At 48.8% G+C, this 21,767-nt stretch overlaps 1 protein-coding gene across 3 annotated transcripts in view; it reads right to left on the minus strand.

Moving 5' to 3' along the window:
• Window positions 1-3,182: 3,182 nt before the first annotated feature.
• LOC147090650 (AP-1 complex subunit sigma-1A) overlaps window positions 3,183-21,767 on the minus strand; it is a 65,799-nt gene continuing 47,214 nt past the window's right edge. For all 3 annotated transcript variants that reach the window (XM_085977416.1, XM_085977418.1, XM_085977417.1), the window contains exons 3-5: window positions 9,697-9,805; window positions 7,900-8,037; window positions 3,183-5,995 (exon numbers count right to left, since the gene is read on the minus strand). In XM_085977416.1, coding sequence (XP_085833542.1) covers window positions 5,948-5,995; window positions 7,900-8,037; window positions 9,697-9,805 — 295 coding nt within the window. In that variant the 3' untranslated portion in view covers window positions 3,183-5,947. The remainder of the gene's footprint in view (window positions 5,996-7,899; window positions 8,038-9,696; window positions 9,806-21,767) is intronic.

The raw sequence follows: 21,767 nt of genomic DNA on the forward strand, positions 1-21,767 counted from the left end.
GAGGAGTTCATAGAGTGCATCCAGGATATTTTCCTAGAACAGTATGTAATGGAACCAACCAGGGAGCAGGCTATCTTGGATAGAAACATAGAAGATAGGGGCAGGAGTAGGCCATTCGGCCCTTCGAGCCTGCTCCGCCATTCAACGAGATCATGGCTGATCATCCAAACCCTAGCACCCGGTCCCTACACCGACAGCCATCCCACCCAAGCCCTATCCCCGTAACCCCGTGTATTTAATCCCCCCTAACACTAAGGGCCAATTTTTTTATCATGGCCAATCAACCAATCTGGTACTATGTAATGAGACAGAATTAATAAATGATCTCATAGTAAAGGATCGTCTTGGAAAGAGTGATCATAGCATGGTTGAATTTCAAATTCAGTTGGAGGGTGAGAAAGTTGTATCCCAAACCAGTGTCCTGATCTTAAACAAAGGCAATTATAATGGCATGAGGGCAGAACTGGCTAAAGTGGACTGGAAAAACAAATTAAAGGGTAAGAAAGTTGAAATGCAGTGGCGGACATTTAAGGAGATATTTCATAACTCTCAACAATATATTCCACGGGGAAAGAAAGATTTAAGAGAAGGGAGCACTATCCGTGGCTAACTAAGGAAGTAAAGGATGGTATCAAATTGAAAACGAAGGCATACAATGTTGCCAAGATTGGTGGGAGACCAGAGGATTGGGAAAAATTTTAAAACCAGCAAAGGATGACTAAAAAAAAATGAATTATGAGAGTAAGCTGGCAAGAAACATTAAAACAGATAGTAAGAGCTTCTACAGGTATATAAAAAGGAAGAGGGTAGCTAAAGTAAACGTTGGTCCCTTGGAGGATGAGACTGGGGAATTAATAATGGGGAATGGGGAAATGGCAGAGACTCTGAACAAATATTTTGCATCTGTCTTCACTGTAGAAGACACTAACAACATCCCAATAATGGATAATCAAGGGGCCACAGGGAGTGTGGAACTAAAGACAATCACTATCACTAAGGAAATAGTACTCGGTAAAATAATGGGACTAAAAGACGACAAGTCCCCTGGACCAGATGGCCTGCATCCCAGGGTCTTATAAGAAGTGGCTGCAGAGATAGTGGATGCATTGGCTGCAATATACCAAAATTCCCTGGACTCTGGAGAGGTCCCAACGGATTGGAAAACCACTAATGTAACACCCCTATTTAAGAAAGGAGGGAGAAAGTAGGAAACTATAGACCAGTTAACCTAACATCTGTCATTGGGAAAATGCTGGAGTCCTTCATTAAGGAAGCAGTAGCAGGGCATTTGGATAAACATACTGCAGTCAAACTGAGTCAGCATGGTTTTAGGAAAGGGAAAGCATGTTTAACAAATTTGCTGGAATTCTTTGAGGATGTAACAAGCAGGGTGGACAAGGGGAGCCAGTGGATATAGTGTATTTGGATTTCCAGAAGGAATTCGATAAGGTGCCACATAAAAGGTTACTGCATAAGATAAGAGCTCACGGAGTTGGGGGTAATATATTAGCATGGATAGAGAATTGGCTAACAGAAAGCAGAGAGTCGGGATAAATGGGTCATTTTTCTGGTTGGCAAACGGTAACTAGTGGGATGCCACAAGGATCGGTGCTGGGGCCCCAACTATTTACAATCTACATCAAATGACTTGGATGAAGGGATCGACTATAATGTAGCCAAGTTTGCGGATGATACAAAGATGGGTGGGAATGCAAATTGTGCAGAGGACTCAAAGAATCTGCAAAGGGATATAGACAGGCTAGGTGAGTGGGCAAACATTTGGCAGATGGAGTATAATGTGGGAAAGTGCAAGGTTATCCACTTTGGCAGGAAAAATAAAAAAGCAAACTATTATTTAAATGAAGATTACAAAATGCTACAGTTCAGAGGGACCTGGGGGGTCCTTGTGCATGAAACACAAAAAGTTAGCATGCAGGTACAGCAAGTAATCAAAATGGCAAATGGAATGTTAGCCTTTATTTCAAAGGGGGTTGGAGTATAAAAGCAGGGAAGTCCTGCTACAACTGTACAGGGTATTGGTGAGACCACACCTTGAGTACTGCAGACAGTTTTGGTCTCCTTATTTAAGGAAGGATATACTTGCATTGGAGGCAGTTCAGAGACGATTCACTCGGTTAATTCCAGAAATGAGGGGTTTGACTTATGAGGAAAGGTTGAGCAGGCTGGGCCTATACTCATTGTAATTTAGAAGAATGAGAGGTGATCTTATCGAAATATGATACTGAGGGGGCTCGACAGAGTAGATGCAGAGAGGATGAAATCTAGAACTCGAGGGCACAGTCTCAGAATAAAGGGTCGACCTTTTAGAATTGAGATGAGGAGGAATTTCTTCTCTCAGAGGGTCGTAAATCTGTGGAATTCTCTGCCCCAGAGAGCTGTGGAGGCTGGGTCATTAAATACATTTAAAGTATAGATAGACAGATTTTTGCAAGATAAGGGAGTGAAGGGATACGGACAGGGAAGTGGCTTTGAGCCCAAGATCAGCCATGATCTTATTGAATAGCGGAGCAGGCTCGAGGGGCCAAGTGGCTTATTCCTGCTCCTATTTCTTATGTTTGATGGGACAGTGTAGAGGGGGCTTTACTCTGTATCTAACCCGTGCTGTACCTGCCCTGGGAGTGTTTGATGGGACAGTGTAGAGGGAGCTTTACTCTGTATCTAACCCGTGCTGTACCTGCCCTGGGAGTGTTTGATGGGACAGTGTAGAGGGAGCTTTACTCTGTATCTAACCCGTGCTGTACCTGCCCTGGGAGTGTTTGATGGGACAGTGTAGAGGGAGCTTTACTCTGTATCTAACCCGTGCTGTACCTGCCCTGGGAGTGTTTGATGGGGCAGTGTAGAGGGAGCTTTACTCTGTATCTAACCCGTGCTGTACCTGCCCTGGGAGTGTTTGATGGGACAGTGTAGAGGGAGCTTTACTCTGTATCTAACCCGTGCTGTACCTGCCCTGGGAGTGTTTGATGGGACAGTGTAGAGGGAGCTTTACTCTGTATCTAACCCGTGTAGTACCTGCCCTGGGAGACAGGGATGATGATACTGGGTGCTTGAAAGGAAAAATGCTTAATTTCAGAACTCCTGGATCCCTGAGCCTGCCGAACACAGAATTCATTAAATGAAGGAAGACGAGGGTTAAATATGAATAAAACCCGAGACACGTGGCGTGTACCTGTTCAATGTTTAATAAATAAAAACTCACATTTCACAGATTTACATGGATACGCTCACTTCACAAATAATCCAAAAATAAACATTCAAAATTCTGATAAAGGAGGCGCGCGGTCTGAATTAAGCAAAAATTCCCACATCATTCTGGGTGTGATTGAGTGCGGGATTTAAGCCCACTCACTTCAAGTTGCCCCGTTTTCTTGTTGGAAGCTGTTGATCGATTCTTACAGCACAGGAGGCCATTCTGGTCAATCTCCTCTGCACCCTCTCCAAGGTCTTGACATCCTTCCTAAAGTGTGGTGCCCGGAATTGAACGCAGTGCTCCAGCTGGGGCCTCACCAGTGATTTTTTTTTTTTTAAATAAAGGTTTAGCGTAAACTCCTTGATGGGGAGACATCTTTTGTCGTTGTCCTAATATGTTGGAAAGTGGAGGCAACAGACTGATGGGCAGCACAGTGTAACCAAGGCTAAACTGAGACAAGTGCATAAGAGGTCCGTTCCTTCTCAACATTTACCGATAAGTGGGATTTCAGATAAAGTCAAACTCTCCCCTCTAAATGGACGAACAATCAGAAATTCAGCATCATTCACGTCTTAGAAACAGGAGAAACAAGTGATTTTAAACAAAAAAAAATCAAGTTGTTTTATACAAACAAGAGATGCGCCACCATTTTGGAAGGTTACACAGCAGAGCAAGATCAGCATGTGTGACATGATTTATTGCCTCCCCCCCACCCCAATTCCTCAATTAGTGATTTGATTAGTTAATCTGTGCGTGACTTGGGCAGGGGTGTGGGGGGAAAAGGTTGGGGGCAACTATAGGCCAATTCCAAAAAAGGACGCGACCCTCGAGTCACACGCTACACCGTGGAGGAGGCCATTTTACCCCTCGCGGGGTTTGAAGGTTGACTTGCGAGGCGCGAAGCCTGGTTAGACCTGAAGCAGATTATTGAAAGGTTCCGGACAAAGCAGAACATCCGAGGATTTGCCTTGTTGGCGTCGGAGCTTTGCGCCCTCACCGGTGACCTGCTGTACCGTAGCCAATAGTCCAAGATGAGAGAACATTATGCTACGGTATAAGTCACAGGTGGAGCGTGCATTGGAGTCATCGGGCTCTGCCCCAAAGTCTAATGGTATTGGGTCATTGCTGTATGATTCCTGATGCACTATACAACATATCACAGGAACGGGCGTCTCCCTTCAAGTCGATGGGTTTGAAACCGGGTCCCACCGCGCAACGGACACGTGTCTGCGCTACGGTCCAAGTAAGCCCCTCACCAAGCCTCGTGCGCCCCCCACCCCCCCCCCGCAACAACATCTAAAAATGGCGGCCAGCCTGCACGTCAAAGATGCACAAACGCCATCACGCAAAACATCCACGGGTGATCGAACGCAAGCTGATCCAAATCCCTCCCACCCACCCACCGGAGAAAATAAAACATCGAAATCATTCAATTGTTATTTAACCAATTTGAAAATGGCGAAACCCAGTATTGCCTGTGAATACACACACACACACAAACGGGCTACAGTCACCCTCATTGCTACAAGGCAGTGAGACCAAACCCCGTGGAAAACAGGTGTAAATTCACCATCGCACGCACCTTGCCAATCACTGCAATGAGCGGGGGGCACCTCTATAGTGAAGAGTCTTCGATTCCAGAATCTGTGGAACAACAGCTGAATGAAAACACTACATCTCCCTGCATCAAGTATGTATCCTTGCGAAGATTTCGATCTCTATATTATTTAAAAATCTTGTGTAGGGTGCACACTTCCAGTCAGCACGGGTTTTGGTCACACTTTTGCCATTGATTTTGCTGTCAACTGTGCCGGTGTAGTGCCCGGCTCTGCTCACCAGGTGGCGGTGGCTGCGGGAGGCTCCCCCCCCACCCCCACCCAACTCCATCACCATCTGGCCCAGGAAATAAAACTCCACAAGGCCACACCTTGGGAGATCTCCGAAAATATATATAAAGATAGATAACCGCCGTCACCAATATTACTGAGGGACAAGAAACCCCCCCAGGGGAAGGGGGTGGGGGCTGTGGGAGGGAGCGGGCGGGTGAGGACGAACGTCGCCGCACCCAGCTCGACAGGAATTCCTGCATTCCGCAGGGAAGCGGCTCGCCATCGGTCCCGGAAACGGACCCCGCCCCAGCCGAAGAGAAACCACGGAAACGTCGCAACTGTGAAATGGTTTCCATGGTTTCTCGGCGCTCACGGGAACATAACTGCAGGAAAATAAAAGAGTTTCTGGCACGAGCCTCTTCGGTTATAATGGGAGCACTGGGGTCAGAGTGGAAGGTCTTGCGCGTCTGTCTGTAATAAAGACTCCAGCCCTGGTTTTACATCCATCTCCCCCCCCCCAACCACCCCTCAACTACCCACTCCCAATAAATAGTCCAGTCCCAGTTTTACATCCATCCCCCCCAATAAAGGCTGATTCTACACCCACTTCCCACTGGCTCCCAATTGACGTTAATTCATTAGATCCCGCTTTGTCTAGCTGCAGCATAGTGTGGGGTTAGAACTCTTACTGCCCCATCGAGTTAAAGGAAACCCGCGGGCCACAGGCTGAGCAAGAGGAAATTCAGGGTGCAAAGTTCGATCCTTTACTACAGACAGACGGCGACTCCACACGATCAATAGTACGCAGGTAGTGTTTTTATTTGCCCCCCCCCCACGCCCACCCCCATCACCCCCCCCCCAGTCGAGCGAGACCTCCCCTCTAAATGCAGCCACGTGCTGGTCTGTCGAGCTAAGCCAGTCCCATCTCCTCTAGGACACTGCGGGGTGACTCATCGTCCTAGAGAGGGAAACACAAATCAAATGAAACCTCGGGTCAGTGCTAAAATCTCGAGGAGATCGCAACAAGCGCAACTCGCACAATTAAAGGGTTTAATGTTTTCTTTTAACAAATGTCATGTATTAATTGCATGCTCACCAAAAAAACACTTCTCAATCAATCATGATCAAAAAGCACAAACTAGCCGCGAGGTATAAAACGGAGCCAAGAGACGGGGAGAGAGAGAGCCGGAGGAGGACACAGAAAGGTCGGGGGGTGAAAGTGGTCTGGGGCAATAGCGAACTGCCCGCCCGAGGTTCCTTTCCGTTCACTTTAGAAGGGACCTTGCTTGCAGCCCGCCTGTACATCTGCTTCTCCCCGAGCTCCTAGTCAGATAACAACACAAGTAATAGGGGCAGGAGTAGGCCATACGGCCCCCCTCAAACCTGCTCCGCCATTCAATAAGATCATGGCTGACCATCTACCTCAACTCCACTTTCCCGCCCGATCTCCATATCCCTTGATTCCCCTAGAATCCAAAAATCTATCGACCTCAGCCTTGAATATACCCAATGACTGAGCCTCCGCAGCCCTCTGGGGTCGAGAATTCCAAAGATTCAGCACCCTCTGAGTGAAGAAATTTCTCCTCATCTCAGTCCTGGATGTGGTGTGTTGTGGCCTGGGAGTCAGTAACATTCCCTCTCCCTTTCCTCGTTCTTCAGCTAAAACAAATAATGCTGAGGGAATGGGATTAATAGGCAGTGCGATCCCAGCTTCCACACCGCAAGTGGAAGAGTCCCGTTCAAATAGAGCCGTCGCTCCTATAGTCTGATCTTCGTTCCTGATCTTCGCTTGCTACCTGCCCTACAGGGGGATGATTGAAGCAAGGAGCAAAGCCTGTGAGAAACAACACCACAGACCCCTCCCCATCAAGGGAGGAATTCTTTGTAGGTCTCCGACTGAGAGGGAGTGGGATATCAGAGTGTTGCAGTGAGGGGTGTGTTATATAGAGACTGGTTTAAAAAAAATATTAATTCCTGGGATGTGGGCGTCGCTGGCATTTATTGCCCATCAGAAGGTGGTGATGAGCTGCCTTCTTGAACCGCTGCAGTCCGTGTGGTGAAGGTACTCTCACAGTGCTGTTAGGGAGGGAGTTTCAGGGTTTTGACCCAGTGACGATGAAAGAACCATGATATATTTCCAAGTCAGGATGGTGTGTGACTCGGAGGGGAACTTGGAGGTGGTGGTGTTCCCATGCACCTGCTGCCCTTGTACCTTCTAGGTGGTAGAGGTCAGGGGGTTGGGAGGCACAAGGCATTGCGACTGCATGGGCCAAGAAGGTCTTTTCCTGTCTGTCTATTGTTCCTATGTTCGGGACATCGGTATGCAATTCACACAGACCAGCTGTTGAGGAGTCCGAGCTCCGTTACATAAAAGAACTTACGCCATTCCTTCACTTTCCAACCTCTGGTATCAACTCCTCTGCCCGGCATTTCCAATTGCAGGAAACTTTCTGGTATCCGGCACTGACAGGACCGAGCTGGTGCCGTCCCATCAAAACTGCCGTAGAAACCAGCGCTAATGTTAAAACATACGGAGCTTTAGAGCTCCGTGTGAATCAACAAACCCTGTTGCTTAGCAACAGCTTCAAAACAGTCGGCCGCAGCTTAAAAGCGTCTCTGTAGCTAAGCAACAGCTTCAGCTAGACCTTGCAGAGCCTGACTGGGGAAAAAAAAAGCAACGAGAAGTAAAAAAAACTTATAGGAAAAGGCTCCTGAATTTTGTCGGTAGATAGAGCTTTCCGGACATTTAACCTCTGGTTAAACAAAAATTTCCTGTACCCCACTCAATGGGACGGGCACGGATAGAAGCACACAGCGCACCATCAGGATGTGCCTACCAGTGGTCGCCATTTTCGCACGTACCTCTTGCATGAGATCTGCTTGCTCAATGGCCTTCAGCACGTTCTTCTTCGAAGTATCTTGGATCTCGCCCCCCATAATAAACTCATCCAAGATAAAGTAGGCCTTCTCAAAGTTGAAGATTATATCCAGTTCACATACCTGAAAACAAATAGGAATTAGTGGCACCAAAACATTCGGGGGGCCCACCACCCCCCAAGGTTTCTCCAACCAGTTTAGGGTATACTCCCTCAGCAGTTCCAAGCCTGCCCAATAGCTTCCCAATTTGGATCAATGCTTCGAAGCACGGCCCAGTGCAGTACTGAGCCACGTCGACCTCGAGGTCCCTATGGGCATTCCCAATCTGGGTTTAGTTAGCTTCCAACATAGAAATTACAGCATAGAAACAGGCCGTTCGGCCCAACCAGTCCGTGCTGTTGATTCTCCTCCACACGGGCAGTAGTCCTAATCCCATTTGCCTGCCCTGTTCCCCTATCCCTTTATCCCCCTTTCCTTGAAGTGGTACCTGGCATCTCTGAGTCAGAAGGTTGTGGGTTCAAGTCCCACTCCAGAGACTTGAGCACAAAAGTCTAGGCTGACACTCAGTGGGGGGTACTGAGGGAGCGCCGCACTGTCGGAGGGGCAGTACTGAGGGAGCGCCGCACTGTCGGAGGGGCAGTACTGAGGGAGCGCCGCACTGTCGGAGGGGCAGTACTGAGGGAGCGCCGCACTGTCGGAGGGGCAGTACTGAGGGAGCGCCGCACTGTCGGAGGGGCAGTACTGAGGGAGCGCCGCACTGTCGGAGCGGCAGTACTGAGGGAGCGCCGCACTGTCGGAGCGGCAGTACTGAGGGAGCGCCGCACTGTCGGAGCGGCAGTACTGAGGGAGCGCCGCACTGTCGGAGGGGCAGCACTGAGGGAGCGCCGCACTGTCGGAGCGGCAGCACTGAGGGAGCGCCGCACTGTCGGAGCGGCAGTACTGAGGGAGCGCCGCACTGTCGGAGGGGCAGTACTGAGGGAGCGCTGCACTGTCGGAGGGGCAGTACTGTCACAGAGGCAGTACTGTGAGAGCGTCGCACTGTCGGAGGGGCAGTACTGAGGGAGCGCCGCACTGTCGGAGGGGCAGTACCGAGGGAGCGCCGCACTGTCGGAGGTGCCATCTTTCAGATGAGACGTTAAACAGAGGCCCCGCCTGCTCTCTCAGGTGGACGTAAAGGATACCATGGCATTATTTCGAAGAAGAGCAGGGGTGAAGTTATCCCCGGCCAGTATTTATCTCTCAATCAACATCACCTAAACAGATTATCTGGTCATTATCGCATTGATGTTTGTGGGAGCTTGCTGTGCACACACTGGCTGCCGCGTTACCTACGTTACAACAGTGACTACACTCCAAAAGTACTTCATTGGCTGTAAAGCACTTTGGGACGTTCTGAGGTCGTGAAAGGCGCTATAGAAATGCAAGTCTTTCTTTTCCTTTTACCTGATTGGCCTGACTGAAATCGGGGGTTCATTACATGGGTGATGCCAGATACAGACTGGCCTCCCATCATCGTCCCGACGAAAGGTCACCGACCTGAAACGTCAACTCTGTCTCTCTCTCCACAGATGCTGCCTGACCCGCTGAGTATTTCCAGCAATTCCTCTTTTTATTTGCCATCATTTCAATCTCTCAAGGCCCCACCCCAACTCTTCCTCTGTGATCTCCCTTGCACTCCACGTACAGAGCAGCGCACTGGCGGGACGCTGCCTTTTGCCGCCCAGCTGGAGGGTTAACCTGACCAAAAAGGACAGTAGAACGATTGACGAAAGGATCACTTACGCTCCCAAAGTATTTGTCCAGCAGCTCCACATAGCGGTGGATGAGCTCCAGAGTCAGGAGTTCGTTGTCTTGATCTTCAATCGCACAACAGAAATATAGACTGGCGTACCTGTCGGGAAGAGTCAAGGGCAGCTCTTAGTTTCCAGCATTTACACAGAATTTATAAAAGGATATTTTTTACACACGCACACGCATGTACACACATACAGGAAACTTTTTTTTATCCGGCACGGATGGGACCGACGTGGTGCCGGTTCATCAAAAATTCCGGATAACCGAACGCTATAGTAAAAGATACGGAGCGGAGAGCTCCGTATAAAGCAACAAACCCTGTTGCTTGCTTCAGAACAATGGCCACAAGTTGCAAGCGTCTCTGTAGCTTAGCAACAGCTGCAGCCACACCCTTGCACAGCAACAAATGGAGGAAGGCAAGTAATAAAAGTTACCTGAACCTACTCCTGAATTTTGCCGGTTAACCGAGATTTCTGGTTATTTAGGTGCCGGTAAATCAAAAGTTTCCTGTATATACGTGCGCACACAAGCACTCACACATATATACACACACACACACAATGTGCGCGCACATATAAAATTTTGCATATTGTGTACTCTTCCTGCACATGTTCTTCCTGTTGACATGACCTTTCCTGTCACAGTTTGACGATTGGCACATTTCCCACCTCTTCAGTTCAGATTGGATGACCTTTACTTTGAGCCAATCAAATGGTATGCTGGCCTTCATAGCGAGAGGATTCGAGTACAGGAGCCAGGATGTCTTGCTGCAGTTGCACAGGGCCTTGGTGAGACCACACCTTGAGAGTATTGTGTGCAGTTTTGGTCACCTTATCTGAGGAAGGATGTTCTTGCCATGGAGGGAGTGCAGCGAAGATTCACCAGGCTGATACCTGGGATGGCAGGAATGACGTATGAGGAGAGATTGGGTCGATTGGGCTTATATTCGCTAGAGTTTAGAAGAATGAGAGGGGATCTCATTGAAACTTATAAAATTCTAACAGGACTAGGCAGACTAGATGCAGGAAGGCTGTTCCCGCTGGCAGGGGAGTCGAGAACCAGCGGTCACAGTCTAAGGATAAAGGGTAAGCCATTTAGGACTGAGAGGAGGAGGAATTTCTTCACCCAGAGAGTGGTGAACCTGTGGAATTCTCTACCACACAAGGCAGTTGAGGCCAATTCATTAAGGAGTTAGATATATTTCTTAAGGCTAAGGGGATCAAGGGATATGGGGAGAAAGCAGGGACGGGTACTGAATTTGGATGATCAGCCATGATCGCATTGAATGGCGGAGCAGACTCGAGGGGCTGAATGGCCTCCTCCTGTTCCTATCTTCTATGTTTCTATGTAAAGTGAGAAGAGCAGCCAGAAACCAGCCAATGGGAAGTAGCAACCAATCCCAAACGACCAGTCGGAAGAACCAATCAGTAAGAAAAAAGGCCACAAATCATTCAAAACCATTTCACCACCAATTTCGCCCGCCGTTATTTTTCCTCAGTAACTGAAAATTTCCAGAGTGTCCAAAATAAGGATTAAACAAAATAAGAACGCTCAACGGAATTAAATATTTCACAATAACGTGAAAGTTGGTTCTTTCTACACTCGAGCGTCAGGCCGGATCGTCACTTGGCAAGGCTGCTGTAATTGGCCCTCAACGTGCTTGTGTTAGTGAGGCACAAAGAAAGATCAGCCAGGGTTCCTGCTCCTCATCGTTATCCAAATCGAGGGACCGGTGCGTGGTCATCGGGTCGAGGCCAGGATTGAGCTGAGCCGCGGCGACTCCCACAGCCCAACAGCGCTCGCGCGTGACGCATGTCCACCTTGGCAGAGTAGCGGGGGTGTCCAGCGTCTGTGGAGCCGCACCCCAGGAAGGAGGGAAGCAGTTTCAGGAGGAGGAGGAAAGAAAGAAAGATTTGCATTTCTATAGCGCCTTTCACCACCTCAGGTCGTCCCAAAGCGCTTTTAAAAAAAAAGTACTTCATTGGCTGTAAAGTGTAGTCACTGGTGTAATGTAGGAAACGTGGCAGCCAATTTGCGCACAGCAAGCTCCCACAAACATCGGCCAGAACACCAGGGATAACCCCCCCCCCCCCGCCCTTCTTCGAAATAGTACCACGGGATCTTTAATGTCCACCCAAGGGGGCAGGCAGAGCCAGGGTTTAACGTCTCATCCGAAAGACGGCACCTCCGACCGGGCAGCACTCCCTCAGTGCAGCCCTGGAGTATCGGCCTGGATTAATGTGCTCAAGTCTCTGGAGTGGGACTTGAACTCAACCTTCTGACCGAGAGGAGAAGAACCCTCCCCCGCCACACACAGCAAAACGAGCGGAGGGGGAAGAGAGGTGAAAAGAGGGTGTTTGCGCTATAAATAGAACAAACCGATTGCAATACCCAGTTGAGCGAACGCAGCCAAATCACGACTGAAAAACCAAAAAAAAAAAGCGCACCAACTTATGCACAGATCGATGATCGCGAAGCATTTAAGAGACTCTTTCCATCACTGCTGAGCAGATTCACTTCTCTTCAAATCCCCGGCTGGGATTTGAAGTGCCGTACACAGAGAGATAGATCACAATCTGAACGTTAATCGCTGGAAAGATGTGCTCAGAATTTCCTAATTGTTCCACAGCAGGTAAAACCACTCAAGGCTTCTCTTCTCTCCTTCCACCCGCCTTCCCGGTTGAGTTTCAGTCCAACTCAGCATTCACCCTACGACTTTAGCATGGTGCAATTTTTAAATTTTTAAAAAAATTCAGTCACGGGATGAGGGCACCACTGGTGTTTATTGCCCATCCCTAATTGCCCTCGAGAAGGTGGTGGCGAGCTACCTTCTTGACAAAATTCAATTCAATTCAATTTTATTTGTCATATATGCAGCAGACGTGTGTACTGCACAATGAAATGTTGATTTTTACGAGTCCTCCCCAACAGTGGAATAAATATGGCATAACAATGATAAAAATACTAATAGAAATACAGTAATAATAAATAAAACAACAGTAATAAATAATAATAAATTAATCGTTCATGAGTCTTATGGCCTGGGGGTAGAAGCTCTTTCGAAACCTGCTGGTACGAGACCGTATGCTTCGGTATCTCTTACCGGATGGGAGCAGGGCGAAGAGGTTGTGGCTGGGGTGGCTCGCGTCTTTAATGATTCTCAGGGCCTTCCCCCGGCACCTCTCGGGGTAGATATCCTGCACAGCAGGTAGTTTAATTCCTATAGTATGTTGTGCAGCTTTCACCCCCATCTGTAGAGCCTTGCGGTCTGTGGCGGTGCAGTTGCCATACCAGGTAGTGATGCAGCCGGACAGGATACTCTCGATGGTGCACCGGTAGAAGTTGGTGAGAATCTGGGTGGCCATTCCAAATTTCTTCAGTCTCCTGAGGAAGAACAGGCGTTGGCATGCCTTCTTCGTTACAACCGAGTGACATGCTGGGTTTTTCCCCCCCCCCAGAGGGGCAGTTAAGAGTCAACCGCATTGCTGTGGGTCTGGAGTCACGTATAGGCCAGACAGTCTAAAAGGTCGTTAGTGAACCAGATAGGGGTTTTTTTTTTTAATGACAATCTGGTACTTTCCATTACTGAATGCTAGCTTTTTTTAATTCCAGATTTATTTAATTAACTGAGCCAAAATTCTCCAGCTGCCGTGGTGGGATTTTGAACTCTAGTCTCCAGGATCATCAGTCTAGGCCTCTGGATTACCGGTCCAGTAACATGGCCACTAGGCCACCATTCCCATGTGTGAACATAGGAACAGGAGGAGGCCATTCAGCCCCTCGAGCCTGTTCCGCCATTCAATGAGGTCATGGATGACCTGTATCGCAACTCCATTTGCCCACTTCGGATCCATATCCCTTGATACTCTTTGCCTAACAAGAATCGATCAATCTCAGTTTTGAAAGTTTCCGATTGACCCCCCAGCCTCAACAGCTTTCTGGATGAGAGAGTTCCAGATTCCCGCTACCCTTTGTGTGAAGAAGTGCTTCCTGACATCACCCCTGAACGGCCTGACTCTAATTTTTAAGGTTATGCCCTCTTGTTCTGGACTCCCGCCACCAGAGGAAATAGTTTCTATCTATCCTATCCTGGCTATAGTGTAACTTTGGGATAAGGTCACCAATTTGACCCAACAGCTTCGCAAATGTCCTCTTAAGGAAGGATACCTGCCGTCCTTACCCGGTCTGGGCCTATAGAAGATAGGATAGGAGCAGGAGTAGGCCATTCGGCCCCTCGAGCCTGCTCCGCCATTCAATGAGATCATGGCTGATCATCCAAATTCAGTACCCTGTCCCTGCCTTCTCCCCATATCCCTTGATCCCTTTAGCCTTAAGAAATATATCCAACTCCTTCTTGAATATTTAATGAATTGGCCTCTACTGCCTTCTGTGGTAGACAATTCCACAGGTTCACCACTCTCTGGATAGAAACATAGGAGGTCTTTTTTCCAGCGCGCGTCCAGAGTCGCCACCGCCCCGGAGGGCGGCGCCTCGTCCAGCCGCGGCGCGTGCCCAGCCCCGCTTCGCACCCCAGCCCGACCGACCCAGCCCTTAGAGCCAATCCTTATCCCGCACTGACATAGTTGGCTCTTTACCGCCCTTTGAAGTGACCCAGCAAGCCCCTCAGTTGTGTCAAAGTAGGGGACGGGCAATAAATGCTGGCCTTGCCAGTGACAGCCCGGGCATGAATACAAACTTGGGCGATTAGAACATACAAAATAGGAGTAAGAGTAGGCCACACAGCCTTTCGAACCTGCTCCGCCATTCGATAAGATCACGGCTGATCTTCGACCTCAACTCCACTTTCCCGCCCTATCCCCAAATCCCTCGATTCTCTCAGTGCCCAAAAATCTATCATAGAAATTTACGGCACAGAAGGAGGCCATTGGGCCCATCGTGTCCGTGCCGGCCGACAAAGAGCCATCCAGCCTAATCCCACTTTCCAGCTCTTGGTCCGTAGCCCTGTAGGTTACGGCGCTTCAAGTGCACATCCAAGTACTTTTTAAATGTGATGAGGGTCTCTGCCTCTCCCACCCTTTCAGGCAGTGAGTTCCAGACCCCCACCACCCTCTGGGTGAAAAAAGTTCTCCTCAACTCCCCTCTAATCCTTCTATCGATTACTTTAAATCTATGCCCCCTGGTTATGGGCCTCTCTGCTGGGGGAAATAGGTCCTTCCTATCCACTCTATCCAGGCCCCTCATAATTTTATACACCTCAATTAAATCTCCCCTCAGCCTCCTCTGTTCCAAAGAAAACAACCCCAGCCTATCCAGTCTTACCTCATATTCTCCAATCCTGGCAACATCTTTGTAAATCTCCTCTGCACCCTCTCTCCAGTGCAATCACATCTTTCCTGTAATGCGGTGATCAGAACCGTACGCAGTATTCTAGCTGTGGCCTAACTGGCGTTTTATACAGTTCTAGCATAACCCCCCTGCTCTTATATTCTGTACCTCGGCTAATAAAGGAAAGTATCCTGTATGCCTTCCTAACCACCTTATCTACCTTGGCTTCTACCTTCAGGGATCTGTGGGCATGCACTCCAAGGTCCCTCTGTTCCTCTACACTTCTCAGTATCCTACCATTTACAGGAAACTTTGGTTTATCCGGAGGTTAACTGTCCGGAATGCTCGAGCCACCGGCAAAAATCAGGAGTCTGTTCAGTAAGTTTTTTTTCTTTTCGTTGATTTTTTTCCCCCACCAGTCAGGCTCTGCAAGGTCTAGCTGAAGCTGTTGCTAAGCTACAGAGACGCTTGCAAGCTACGGCCGACTGTTTAGAAGAACAGGGTTTGTTGCTAGATACGGAGCTCAAGCTCCGTATGTTTCAACATTAGCGCTGGTTTGTCCGGCAGTTTTGATGGGACGGCAACAGCTCGGTCCTGTCGGTGCCGGATATCACAAAGTTTCCTGTATAGTGTATCACCCTTACCTTGTTAGCCCTTCCCAGATGCATGGCCTCACACTTCTCCGGATTGAATTCCATTTGCCACTGTTCTGCCCACCTGACCAGTCCATTGATATCTTCCTGCAGTCTACAGCTATCTTCCTCACTATCAACCACACGGCCAATTTTCGTATCATCTGCAAACTTCTTAATCATGCCCCCTACGTTGAAGTCTAAATCATTGATATATACCACAAAAAGCAAGGGATCTAATACTGAGCCTTGCGGAACCCCATTGGAAACCGCCTTCCCGTCTTGAATATACTCAACGCCTGAGCATCCACAGCCCTCTGGGGCAGAGAATTCCAAAGATTCACCACCCTCTGAGTGAAGAAATTCCTCCTCATCTCGGTCCAAAATGGCCGACCCTTCTCCTGAGACTGTGACCCCTGGTTCTAGACTCTCCAGCCAGGGGAAGAAACAACCTCAGCATCTACCCTGTCAAGCCCTCTTAAGAATTTTATATGTTTCAATGAGATCACCTCTCGTTCTTCTAAACACCTGAGAATAAAGCACTGTAGTTACAGCTATTGCAAGCTCACTCCCACAGACACTTCTCCGAGGGTGGAAGGCCGATATTTGAGGAAGTTGTGCAATAATCTTTGTTGCTCAAGGGCCCAAACTTAACTGATAAATGGTTGACAATAATGAATAATCCAGGGCTGAGAGATCATGGATCACTTACTTTATCACTTTGTGCTTTCTGCACACTAAGTATTACAGAAAAGATCAGCAGGAATCACTGACTGGAAAGCTGACACAACATAATCCATTTACGAGCTGCATTTAAGAGAGGCCAAGACTTCCTTCTGCCCGCTAATGTAAAAGTTTATAAAACAGGAAACTTTCTATCGGAGGTTAATCCTGTGCTTAGTGCGAGGGGTTCAGCAGTGGAGGTTAACTTCTGTCACATTACTGGCTCCCAAAAGGTGAAAGTCCACAATAGCTAAACAATCGCCAACAATTCAATCTACAGACAGAGAGCTGGTGTGAGGAGAGATGAGGAAGAAAAGAGCAGGAGGGGGAAGAGAAATGGGAAAGGAGGAAGAGGGTATGAAGGACAGGGGAGCACGAGAGGGAGGATCAGGTGAGAGGGGGAGAGAGGGAGTGGGATGAAAGTGTGCACGCACACGAGAGAGCACTCGCGCGAGAGAGAGGGCCCGCGAGAGAGAGAGAGGGCCCGCGAGAGAGAGGGCCCGCGAGAGAGAGAGGGCCCGCGAGAGAGAGAGGGCCCGCGAGAGAGAGAGGGCCCGCGAGAGAGAGAGAGAGAGAGAGGGCCCGCGAGAGAGAGAGAGAGGGCCCGCGAGAGAGAGAGAGAGAGAGAGAGAGGGCCCGCGAGAGAGAGAGAGAGAGGGCCCGCGAGAGAGAGAGAGAGAGAGGGCCCGCGAGAGAGAGAGAGAGAGAGGGCCCGCGAGAGAGAGAGAGAGAGAGGGCCCGCGAGAGAGAGAGAGAGGGCGGGCCCGTGAGAGAGAGAGAGAGAGATTGTGAGTGTGAGAGAGAGAGAGACTGGGAGTGTGAGAGAGAGAGAGATTGGGAGTGTGAGAGAGAGAGAGATTGTGAGTGTGAGACATAGAGATTGGGAGTGAGAGAGAGAGATTGGGAGTGTGAGAGAGAGAGATTGGGAGTGTGAGAGACAGAGAGACTGGGAGTGTGAGAGAGAGAGATTGGGAGTGAGAGAGGGAGAGATTGGGAGTGTGAGAGAGAGAGAGAATGGGAGTGAGAGATAGAGATTGGGAGTGAGAGAGAGAGAGATTGGGAGTGAGAGAGAAAGACAGATTGGGAGTGAGAGACAGAGAGATTGGGAGTATGAGAGAGAGATTGGGAGTGTGAGAGAGAGATTGGGAGTGTGAGAGAGAGATTGGGAGTGTGAGAGAGAGATTGGGAGTGTGAGAGAGAGATTGGGAGTGTGAGAGAGAGATTGGGAGTGTGAGAGAGAGATTGGGAGTGTGAGAGAGAGAGACATTGGGAGTGTGAGAGAGAGAGAGATTGGGAGTGTGAGAGAGAGAGAGAGATTGGGAGTGTGAGAGAGAGAGAGAGATTGGGAGTGTGAGAGAGATTGATTGGGAGTGTGTGAGAGAGAGAGACTGGGAGTGTGAGAGAGGGAGAGATTGGGAGTGTGAGAGAGAGAGAGATTGGGAGTTTGAGAGAGATAGATTGGGAGTGTGAGAGAGAGATTGGGAGTGTGAGAGAGAGAGAGAGATTGGGAGTGTGAGAGAGAGAGAGGGAGTGTGAGAGAGATAGACAGGGAGTGAGAGAGAGAGATTGGGAGTGTGAGAGTGAGAGAGAGATTGGGAGTGTGAGAGAGAGAGAGAGATTGGGAGTGTGAGAGAGAGAGGGATTGGGAGTGTGAGAGAGAGAGATTGGGAGTGTGAGAGAAAGAGAGATTGGGAGTGTGAGAGAAAGAGAGATTGGGAGTGTGAGAGGGAGAGAGATTGGGAGTGTGAGAGAGAGAGAGATTGGGAGTGTGAGAGAGAGAGAGATTGGGAGTGTGAGAGAGAGAGATTGGGAGTGTGAGAGAGAGAGATTGGGAGTGTGAGAGAGAGAGATTGGGAGTGTGAGAGAGAGAGATTGGGAGTGTGAGAGAGAGAGATTGGGAGTGTGAGAGAGAGAGATTGGGAGTGAGAGAGAGAGAGATTTGGAGTGAGAGAGAGAGAGAGAGATTGGGCGTGTGAGAGAGGGAGAGATTGGGAGTGAGAGAGAGAGAGATTGGGAGTGTGAGAAAGAGAGATTGGTAGTGTGAGAGAGAGAGAGATTGGGAGTGAGAGAGAGAGAGATTGGGAGTATGAGAGAGAGAGAGATTGGGAGTGTGTGAGAGAGAGATTGGAAGTGTGTGAGAGAGAGAGATTGGGAGTGTGTGAGAGAGAGAGAGGTTGGGAGTGTGAGAGAGAGACTGGGAGTGAGAGAGAGAGAGATTGGGAGTGTGAGAGTGAGAGAGAGATTGGGAGTGTGAGAGAGAGAGAGAGAGAAAATTGGAGACAAACGCAACGATTTCTTCACCCAGAGAAGAGGCGTCCGGCAGGGCTGCAATTTGAGCCCGACCCTGTTCAACATATACATAAATGAATTAGCAGACATGCTGGAGCAAAGCGAGTCACCAGGTCTCCGTCTCCTGGATGGAGAAGTGAAATCCCTGTTCTATGCGGACGACCTGGTTCTGCTGTCTCCCACAGAACAGGGATTACAGCAACAACTAGACCTACTCGACAAATACTGCCAAAATTGGGCTCTAACAGTAAATCTAAAGAAAACCAACATCATGATTTTTCAAAAAAGGCCCAGATGTCAGGAAAACAAATACCAGTTTACCCTCAGTGATACCACTATAGGACACACTATGAGCTACACCTACCTTGGTCTAACTATTACAGCATCAGGGAGCTTCAGCATAGCAGTGAATGCACTAAAAGAAAAAGCCCGAAGAGCCCTATATGCAATAAAAAGAAAATTCTACAACATCCAAATCCCAATCAAAATCTGGCTCAAAATATTTGACAGCATAATCCTGCCCATTGCACTGTACGGTAGTGAAGTATGGGGCCCGCTAAATCACCAAAGCTACACTAAATGGGAAAAACATACAATAGAAGCCCTACATGCAGAATTCTGCCGAAGCATCCTTCGCACCCAAAGAAAAACGCCAACAAATGCATGCAGAGCCGAACTAGGCAGATACCCACTGATAATAAACATCCAAAAACGAGCACTAAACTTCCTAAATCACCTCAAATCTAGCTCCCCAGACACCCTTCATTTCAAAGCCTTTCAGACCCAAGAGCTAAACCCAGAAAAGAGTCCCCTGAGTCAGCTGCTACGGAAACTAAGTACTCAGCCGGACCCTGACCAGCCCCAGACCAACACAGCCGTCCAAACACCAATCCGAGTGAACCAAATCATTAAACAATGCAAAGAAACCTACCTGGAACATTGGAACAAAATAACCGAAAGCCAAAGCAGATTAGAATGTTACTGGGCCCTAAAAAGAGAATATAAACTGGCAGACTACCTCACGACCATCAGAGACACAAAACAGAGACAGACCCTCACCAGGTACAGACTAAGCGACCACCAACTGGAAATTGAAAAAGGCAGATACAAGAAATCCTGGCAGCCTAGAGAGAATAGAATATGCGATCAATGTCTGGCTGGCGAGGTTGAAACAGAAATGCATTTCCTCCTAAAATGCGAAAAATTCAACACATCAAGAAACATATTATTCAACAAGCTAAGCCAAACAACCCCAGATTTCAAGGAATTGGATGATCTGTCAAAATTGAGATTAGTCCTAGGAGAAGGAGACAGACCATACCTTGGGGCCAAATATGTAACAACATGTCACAACCTGAGGACTGTTTAAAATTAAGACTGTTTAAAATTAATATTGAACGTACCAAATGAAGTACAAAGACTGTTTAAAATTAATATTGTTTAAAAGTAATATTGTATGTACCCAACAAATGTCAAATCGATTGACACCTACAGAATGTTGGAAAACTGTACCTTTTTGCTATGTAAGCTTTGGCAATATGGTTCTCTGTAAACTCTCATGCCAATAAAGCATTTGAATTGAATTGAAATAGAATTGAATTGATTGAATTGAATTGAATTGAATTGAGAGAGAGAGAGGGCGGGCCCGTGCGAGAGAGAGAGAGAGAGGGCCCGCGAGAGAGAGAGAGAGGGCCCGCGAGAGAGAGAGGGAGGGCCCGCGAGAGAGAGAGGGGGCCCGCGAGAGAGAGGGCCCGCGAGAGAGAGAGAGAGAGGGGGCCCGCGAGAGAGAGAGGGCCCGCGAGAGAGAGAGAGAGAGAGAGAGAGGGGGCCCGCGAGAGAGAGAGGGCCCGCGAGAGAGAGAGGGCCCGCGAGAGAGAGAGGGCCCGCGAGAGAGAGAGGGCCCGCGAGAGAGAGAGAGAGGGCCCGCGAGAGAGAGAGAGAGAGAGAGGGCCCGCGAGAGAGAGGGGGCCCGCGAGAGAGAGAGAGAGGGCCCGCGAGAGAGAGAGAGAGAGAGGGCCCGCGAGAGAGAGAGAGAGAGAGAGGGCCCGCGAGAGAGAGAGACCGCGAGAGAGAGAGAGAGGGCCCGCGAGAGAGAGAGAGAGGGCCCGCGAGAGAGAGAGAGAGGGCCCGCGAGAGAGAGAGAGAGGGCCCGCGAGAGAGAGAGAGAGGGCCCGCGAGAGAGAGAGAGAGGGCCCGCGAGAGAGAGAGAGAGGGCCCGCGAGAGAGAGAGAGAGGGCCCGCGAGAGAGAGAGAGAGGGCCCGCGAGAGAGAGAGAGAACTAAAGAAAACCAACATCATGATTTTTCAGAAAAGACCCAGATGTCAGGAAAACAAATACCAGTTTACCCTCAGTGATACCACTATAGGACACACTATGAGCTACACCTACCTTGGTCTAACTATTACAGCATCAGGGAGCTTCAGCATAGCAGTGAATGCACTAAAAGAAAAAGCCCGAAGAGCCCTATATGCAATAAAAAGAAAATTCTACAACATCCAAATCCCAATCAAAATCTGGCTCAAAATTTTTGACAGCATAATCCTGCCCATTGCACTGTACGGTAGTGAAGTATGGGGCCCGCTAAATCACCAAAGCTACACTAAATGGGAAAAACACACAATAGAAGCCCTACATGCAGAATTCTGCCGAAGCATCCTTCGCACCCAAAGAAAAACGCCAACAAATGCATGCAGAGCCGAACTAGGCAGATACCCACTGATAATAAACATCCAAAAACGAGCACTAAACTTCCTAAATCACCTCAAATCTAGCTCCCCAGACACCCTTCATTTCAAAGCCTTTCAGACCCAAGAGCTAAACCCAGAAAAGAGTCCCCTGAGTCAGCTGCTACTGAAACTAAGTACTCAGCCGGACCCTGACCAGCCCCAGACCAACACAGCCGTCCAAACACCAATCCGAGTGAACCAAATCATTAAAAAATGCAAAGAAACCTACCTGGAACATTGGAACAAAATAACCGAAAGCCAAAGCAGATTAGAATGTTACCGGGCCCTAAAAAGAGAATATAAACTGGCAGACTACCTCACGACCATCAGAGACACAAAACAGAGACAGACCCTCACCAGGTACAGACTAAGCGACCACCAACTGGAAATTGAAAAAGGCAG

Source organism: Somniosus microcephalus, unplaced genomic scaffold, assembly GCF_052327205.1.
Source record: "Somniosus microcephalus isolate GS21.2 unplaced genomic scaffold, FLI_Smic_1.0 unresolved_chr4, whole genome shotgun sequence".
NCBI classification, from domain to species: domain Eukaryota; kingdom Metazoa; phylum Chordata; class Chondrichthyes; order Squaliformes; family Somniosidae; genus Somniosus; species Somniosus microcephalus.